The sequence below is a fragment of the Labeo rohita genome, unplaced genomic scaffold, assembly GCF_022985175.1.
Source record: "Labeo rohita strain BAU-BD-2019 unplaced genomic scaffold, IGBB_LRoh.1.0 scaffold_290, whole genome shotgun sequence".
Taxonomy (NCBI): domain Eukaryota; kingdom Metazoa; phylum Chordata; class Actinopteri; order Cypriniformes; family Cyprinidae; genus Labeo; species Labeo rohita.
The window spans coordinates 66,630-75,063 of NW_026129207.1; the positions used below are offsets into that span (position 1 = coordinate 66,630).

Genomic DNA, 8,434 nt, shown 5'->3' on the forward strand with positions numbered 1-8,434 from the left:
TGTGTCTTGTCTGAATGACTACCGTCCCATAGCACTGACTCCAATCATGATGAAGTGCTTTGAGAGATTAGTTATGCACAATATCAAAACCAGCCTCCCCAACACACTCGATCCGCTCCAGTTTGCATACCGTCCAAACCGTTCCACGGACGATGCTATTTCCTCCACCCTCCACCTGGCTCTTACTCACTTAGAAAACAAAGACTCTTATGTTAGAATGCTGTTCATTGACTTCAGCTCAGCATTCAATACAATAATCCCACAACAGCTGATCAACAAACTAAACCTTCTGGGCCTTAACACCTCCCTTTGCAACTGGATCTTGGACTTTTTTAACTGGAAGACCTCAGTCAGTCCGTGTCGGCCACAACACCTCGAGCACTACCACACTGAGCACAGGTGCCCCACAGGGCTGTGTGCTCAGCCCACTGCTCTTCACGCTGCTGACCCACGACTGCACTGCCAAGTTCAGCTCCAACCACATCATCAAGTTTGCTGATGACACAACGGTGGTAGGTCTCATTAGCAACAACGATGAAACACCCTACAGAGAGGAAGTGGCACAACTGGTTGAATGGTGTGGTGCAAACAACCTGTCCCTCAGTGTGAGTAAGACAAAGGAGGTTGTGATGGACTTCAGGAGGAACTCTGCTGACCACCCCCCACTGACCATTGACAGCTCAGCTGTGGAGAGAGTCAGCAGCACTAAATTCCTGGGGGTGCACATCACGGAGGATCTCACCTGGACCACCAACACCATGTCACTCTCCAAGAAGGCACAACAGCGCCTACACTTTCTCCGCCGGCTGAAAAGGGCAAGTCTCCCTCCACCCATCCTCACCACATTCTACAGGGGAACCATTGAGAGTGTGCTGACCAGCTGCATCACTGTCTGGTACGGGAACTGCAGTGCTGCTGACCGCAAGACCCAACAACGGACAGTGAACACAGCTGCAAAGATCATCAGTGCCCCTCTCCCCTCCCTTCTGGACATTTTCCTTGCACGATGCTCAGGTAAAGCCACCAGTATCGTGAAGGACTCCACCCACCCCTCCCATCATCTCTTCCAGCTCCTGCCATCAGGAAGACGCTACAGGAGCATCAGAGCCCACTCTGCAAGACTGCTCAACAGCTTTTTCCCCCAGGCTGTGAGAACCCTCAATTCCAACCACCTCACCCCCCTCTGAAACCTTATCCACAATGTAAACTGTTGAAAAACTCAAAACACAGTTTTTGCAATTCTGAGTGTACACACAGGTGAGTGGGCTGGACAAACCACCTGTAGTAGAGCATTCTTTCATCTCTATATGCACCAGACACTTTCTTATTAACACTTATTAACATGTTACAAGGACATAATAAAGACTTAACAAATGTTTACTTGTCAACGCACCACAAATCATTTTGCACTATTTGCTTCTTAACCTTTACTGCACATTATCATGCACAGTTATTATGTAAACTACTTGTATAGTCTGTCTTAGGTTATGTGTATGTATAGTCAATTATTTATAGTATAGTATTATGTATAGTTACAAGTATAGGTTTAAAAATTTCTACGTCTAGTGTATTTATGTTCATATTTATGTTTATTTATGTAGCACCGTGGTCCTGCGAGACACGACATTTCGTTCCACTGTATGTCCACACATGTAGCGGAATGACAATAAAGCTTGACTTGGCTTGACTTGACTTGATATAAATGTGATTTCTTTCCCAGCTGTTTACCTTCACAGACATAACCGACTGTGTTTTGGTAACTTGCATGTGTTTTTAACATGAACTTGTGTGTATTTGACAGTTTAAGCACAATAAGATATGAAAAAGAGCTTAATTTAGTACTCACACCATGTGACAGACACTTTCTGTGTGTGTGGTTCGGATGTGTGAGATAAGAAAATCTTATGTCAGAAGTTTAAACCAGAATGGCTTTAAAACGCATGATTTCAGCGCTATTGACATGATATTCGAAACCAAACAGAAGTTTTCAGCAGAGTATCTGAGGTGTGAGCTGTAAAGACAAAGTCCTATTTTGGAAAAGCGGGAAAAACAGTTCATTTGCATTTAAAGATACAGAAATAGTGTATTTCTGCTTCCACTAAAAAAAAAAAAAAAAAAAAAAAAAAAAAAATATCACTGATTATACAGTCATTATTACAGTGCATTATAAAATGTATTTTATAATGTTCATTACCATTTTGGTGACCACTACAAATGGCTGTCTCCTCAAATAGGGTATAAGCAATGATTTCAGACTCAATCTCTGTCTTTGACAGAGTCCTTTTGGAAACAAATAGTCTAATTACTTATTTTTGTCAAAAATATATATTGTATATGAAAAGTTAAGATGCAAAACCAGCTAAAAGCCATCTTGGTCAAAAATGAGATAATGATATGGGGTGAATGCTCCTGACACATATTATACGTCCATCAATACTTTTTACTTCAAACTTGCTAAGTTCCAGCCTCAGAAGTACCAGTACTTACATAGAAACCTATACAAAGTAGCCAGAAAGAAATGCCAATTTTAAAGAAATATGTCAGATGGATATATATGTATATAATGTATATCAGTGTAGTTTGATTCCCAAACAAAGGACTCTTATGAGACACACACAGCCAATAACTAACTACAATGGTGCAAAAAAAAAAAAAAAAAAAAAAAAGATACTGCAAGAATTGTAAGAGAAATGTATTTATTATTAAAATTATCTCATCATTTGGCAGTGGATTTATTTTTAAATATTTCTTCCTTGACATACTTAAATAATAGTCATAGAACCATTAAAGTAATGGAATCATTAAATCATGAAATGATTCATAAATATTATCTCTTCTGTTTCTTTAAAACTAATTCTCAGTTCTTCTATACAGCTATTAAATTAAGCATTTCTAAACATTTCTGCATCAGACAAATACCTCAAGCACAGAAATAGTTTAAATAAGGATGTGATAACAGTTACGTTGCACTATATTTACAATGAAAAACCACCTACAATCAAGTTCCTCACAGGCACAATCTGCACATTAACACTAACAATGTAAATATACATTTGATATAGGTTGCTTCATGTCTTAAATTTTTATTGACAAATAAAATCTGATATTACAAGTATTTCTGAAAGCAGCTGCTCAAAGGGGTACAAACACCAAATTATCATTCATGTCATATTGCGATAAACATTTAAATCATTACACAACTCTTTCTGTTTTCTGTTTTCTTTGTACAAGCATAAGGAATGATTTTTCATCCAGAACTAATAAAAAAAGGCACTGACATTAATTCATCAAGCAGACAGCTACTTTGAATAAGCATTGCAAACTGACCAAAATACTATAATCAGATCACCACTCTGGTTTGTTTGTTAAAATGTGAATGACAGCATTTATTATGGGACTGACTGAAATCCTTAGGAGTCAATTAAATTCCTTTATGACTGATATTATGAGCTCTTTGTATAATTATTGTCTGTTTGAGTTATTTGTGATGGTTCTTGTTCACAGAGGCATAAAGCTGACTGCAGTCATCCTGAGGTTCAGCTGTTGCTCCTCTGATAGAAGAATAAGTCACTTTATCATCATCATGAACCTAAATGAACATCACAAATATGGTCAAACAAAGTGCAAGAGTTGACCCACAAATGTACCATGATGTTAGATAACTCAAGATACAAAATAGAGGACCTGCATCTAAGAATAAAACTGATTTGCAAACTGTCCTGTTAGTTGAAGGTGGATGGCATTAGAGGACATTGAAAGAAGAACAGGAATGTGTTTTACTCACCTTGTTCTTTTTGGCTTGGATTTTACAGTATGTGGCAACCTCAGTATAAGTAACATCATCTTTATGCTCCTTAACATCAATGGAAACATTTTGAAGTTAATTTATAAAAGACCTCAAATGTTAATTGCATCATTGGTTCCATTATTGTTATATGTGACATAAATAAGAAACAGTACAAATATACTAACTTTTCATTCAGCTGATGCATTTATCTAACCTGACCTATAAAAGTGCACATATATCGGACACACTCAGCCCTGGAGCTGTAAATATAGACACAATAACAACTAATGTATCAACCTCATGGATATTTGGCATTATGACACTTACCACAGGGTCATTAGTCTCTCTTCTGTTATCTGAAAAATAATGGTGCCATATAATGGGAATATTTGTGATAACTCATCACCAAAACACAGAATGTCTCCAAAGCAAATGATACACTGATAAATAATAAATGCATATTTATATCTATACAGTTGAGGTCAATATCCTCCTTATCTCCTTTCAGAATCTGCAAAATGTTAATTATTTTACCAAAATAAGAGGAATCATACAAAATGCATGTTATTGTCTATTTAGTAGTGACCTGAAAAAAATATTTTTACATAAAAGACGTTTATGTATATTCCACAAGAGAAAATAATAGTTGAATTTATAAAAATGACCCCGTTCAAAAGTCACATCCGCTTGATTCTTAATATTGTGTTCTTACCTGAATGATCCACAGGTGTTTTTTTATTTAGTGATAGTTGTTCATGGGTCACTTGTTTGTCCTGAACAGTTAAACTGCCTGCTGTTCTTCAGAAAAATCCTTCAGGTCATACAAATTCTTATTTGTAAATTCAGTATTAAAAACCAAGCAAATGTAAAAGTTTGAACGAGGAAATTTATATAAATTCAGCTATTATTTTCTGTTGAGGACTATATGTAAACATCTTTCATGTGAAATATCTTATTCAGGTCAGTATCAAATAAACAATAACATGCAGTTTGTATGATCACTCTTATTTTGGTAAAATAATTAACATTTTACAGATTCTGAAAGGTTGGATGTAAAAGTTAACCTCAACTGTATCTGTAAATACTTAGTCATATATTTTGAAATGCTTGTTTATTGTAACACCTGTGAACTCTGAAACCTCACCAGCTCTTTTTTTACAAATCACCCAGAAAATAACAGCAGGAAGGAGAACAGCTAATGCAGCAGCAACGACAATCCCAATCACTGAGGGAGAGACTATATAGAGAGAAACATTCAGATTCACCATTTCAAAGATTATATTTAAGTGCATGAACAAAAAAGAAATATTACAGACATTCCTTTTACAGTACTGAGTTTATTTTATTTCAACTGCTAGTTTGGAGCAGCTCCATATCAGTCTCTGCTGAGGTGCTATCTGACATAGAATGATTTTTAATAAGTGCTCACTATGATTGTAATAGTTTATGCTGAAAAACTAAAATAACTAAAGTCTCATTGCTGCTTTCAGGTAGACTTGCTTTTTTTGAGGGGGGAAACAAGTGCTTGAGGTCTACAAATTAAACAAGACCAGTGATAAGTTTCTCGTAAAGTCTATAACAAATCAGTTGTGTCAATACCAATTCTACTGTAACTGTTATGTTAAACCACTGAAATTAGTGAGATGCATAAATACCTTGCTGTGTAGTAATTGGAGCTGAAGTTGTCTCAGGGGTTGGGGTAATCTGTGTATCTGTATAAAGTGCAGGATTTTAGTTCAGATGCACCATATTTTATAAAATACATAAGCTTCTTCGGGTCATTGGATTCTAAGTTCACTTTTTCATGTTGTTTGAACATTAATGTGTGGTGGCAGTGTATGTACAAATTTATCCTATAATGATAAAAATCCATGCAGTGGTTTTTAATTAATCTGTAAAAATAATATCCCCTTTATCAATTCACATCGACAGAGGCCGCTCCCATGATAGTTGATTGACATGAGCGTCTTACCTCAGATCAGCTGTAACAGTCAGACCTCCATTGTTTCGATGCCGGAGCAGGGATGTAAGTTAGACAAGAATATCTCTGACTGAGTGATCAAGGTGTTGTGTTGCTGGATGTAATAATGAACATAGTGGTCGTCATTTACTCCCAACATCTGAGCCACTGAAGATGCAGTGGATTACGTTTGTTTGTAAAAGGAATGCGGCTCCCGATCTACATATATCCGTCTATATTCGCGTGAATCATTCGTGATCCAGCTTCACTTACAGCAAAAGTGAGTATAAGGTGTTTTTTTTTTTTATGAATCTTTGTGATTGCCTGTCCTAATAATGTGCTAGTTAGCAAGTGTAGGCGGGGCGAGCAGAGCTCATTTGCATTTAAAGGAGCAATCCCCTCAGAACGGGATGATTTTTGCAGAGCTCATTTTGACAAGGTAAAAAGGGTGCTGTTTTACACAACCACTGAGAATTTTTAACCAAAGTATATTATAGACTTTTCATTAAGACCCTAAAGAATCATATCAGCTTGTGGAAAATGGGCATCCTATGACCCTTTTAAGTTTAAGTAATGAAAATTTACCGTAGCCCTGTTTGATTTCATGCGTGTCAATGATCATGTACCTTGTTGTGTAGGAACTGCTGCGGTAGTTTGGCTTGATTTCTTCTCAGAGTTTGAGCTGCTGACTGGAATCAGTGTTGTTGTATCAACTGGAGCTGCAGATGATAAATGCTCAGATGTATTGTACTTTTAAACATTAAGATCATATTTTCATACTTAATCCTTACATCACATGACATACAATTTGTGTTTATCACAATTTACAGAGTTAATTATGCCTCTGTTATATGTGAGTGAATACAGTGAGCTGCAGCCCATAAACCTTCAGTTTTTCCTGAATCAATTACATTATTAGTCATCATATATATATATATATATATATATATATATTTTTTTTTTTACCTAAATACTTGACAGTATATGTGGCTGAGGTCTTCAGTTCATTTCTCTGAGTAACCTGACATCTCCACTCTCTGTTGTGATCTTCATTCAGAAGTGTTGTAGTCACAGTGATGTTACAGTTTGTTGAGGAGAATAATATCTGATATCTGGAGTCTGTCTGCAGATTCACACCAGCCTGATTCATCATATTGTTATACGTGATCATTATGTTACATACAGTTTGTTTTTCCATAATCACTGTTTACAGCAGCAGTTTTTGGGAAGAGAGGTGTTACCATATAACCACATTCTCATTTATATGTCTGTCAAACACAGTGTCACTGTGAGCTGCAGCCCATAAATTTGACATTATTAATAATAAGTCTTTTCTTTGTATCAGAGATTTTTCTGAAATTAATTGAAGAAATTTAGTTTCTTACCTGAATAATTGACAGTATATGTGACTGAGGTCTTCAGTTCATTCCTCTGTTTAACCTGACATCTCCACTCTCTGTTGTGATCTTCATTCAGGAGTGTTGTAGTCAGAGTGCTGTTACAGTGTGTTGAGGAGAATGATATCTGATATCTGGAGTCTGTCTGCAGATTCACACCAGCCTGATTCACCCAGATCAGCTGAATTCCCTCAGTACGGACCAAAGTATCACAAGAGACTCCATCATAATACAACTGACAGGAGAGAGTCACAGAGCTGCCTGGTCTCATCTCAGTCTGTGAGGATGATGAAGATACTGAAACAGAAAATAAGACTAAGATTACATGACTGATTTCAGTTTTTTCAGGGACAACAATATTACTGTTTAAATCAACATATACATTCACAGAAACACTGACCATCAAGAAAATGCAGATAAACACATGCATCAGTTCCTTGTTGTTGTCCATTCACATATTGTCGGCAGCTGTAAAATCCATAATCTTCTTTTGTGACTTTCTTGATGTTCAGAGAGCAGTCAGAGCCCAGACTCAGTCTCTCATGTCTCTCTATGTCATTCTTCTTTTCTCCTCCAGCAACCAGTTCAACTGTCCCTGAATGTTTCTTATAGATCCATGTAGTTGAATTGCAGTCAGAAAGAGCATTATTACAGGGCAGACGGACATTTTCACCAGAATTGCAGAACACAGTGTCATTCACTCCACTGCTACCTACAAAAAAATTAAAAAAAAAAAAAAAGAAGAAGAAGAAAAAAAGAGGTATTTTTTTTCTGCAAAGTTTAGCTCCAACCCTTATCAAATACACATAAACAAGCTAATCAAGGTCTTCAGGGTCACTAGAAAGTTGTGTGATCAGCAATAAAACAGCATCTGCAAACACCACATTTTGCACATTCAAACTCCAGCCAGACTCATTGCAAGAGTGATTATATTAATTAAATCATTTTTGAAATAATTGTTCACCTTATACAGATTGTCTTACAGATCATAGACAGATTTCTTTACCTGTGAAGAGTGGACAGAGAATGATCAGTCCCAGCAGACACATGTGACACTTATCAGCCATTTTCTGTTTCTGTCAGTCCTTCTTTTCATTATATAGTCACAACTCTTCCTTTAAACATCATCAGCCCCTCCTGTGGGTGTTAACCTCCCTTGATCTGAAACAACTGACTGTTTAGTCTTGACACTATGATATAGCTGCATTGTGGTTATAAGAACCTAGTGAGTTTTACCACACTTGTTCAAACCCCGAGACACAAGACTTTTTAAATGTTTTTTAAAAGAAA

At 36.6% G+C, this 8,434-nt stretch overlaps 1 protein-coding gene across 1 annotated transcript; it reads right to left on the bottom strand.

Moving 5' to 3' along the window:
- Positions 1-2,908: 2,908 nt before the first annotated feature.
- Positions 2,909-8,211, bottom strand: LOC127160132 (uncharacterized). Its single transcript, XM_051102783.1, has 9 exons — positions 8,151-8,211; positions 7,545-7,856; positions 7,133-7,441; positions 6,374-6,466; positions 5,443-5,499; positions 4,932-5,024; positions 4,115-4,143; positions 3,785-3,853; positions 2,909-3,589 (listed from the first exon to the last, which is right to left on the bottom strand). Exons 1-9 carry the CDS (start codon positions 8,209-8,211, stop codon positions 3,479-3,481), a joined length of 1,134 nt encoding a protein of 377 aa, XP_050958740.1. The 3' UTR covers positions 2,909-3,478.
- Between the last annotated feature and the right edge of the window lie 223 nt (positions 8,212-8,434).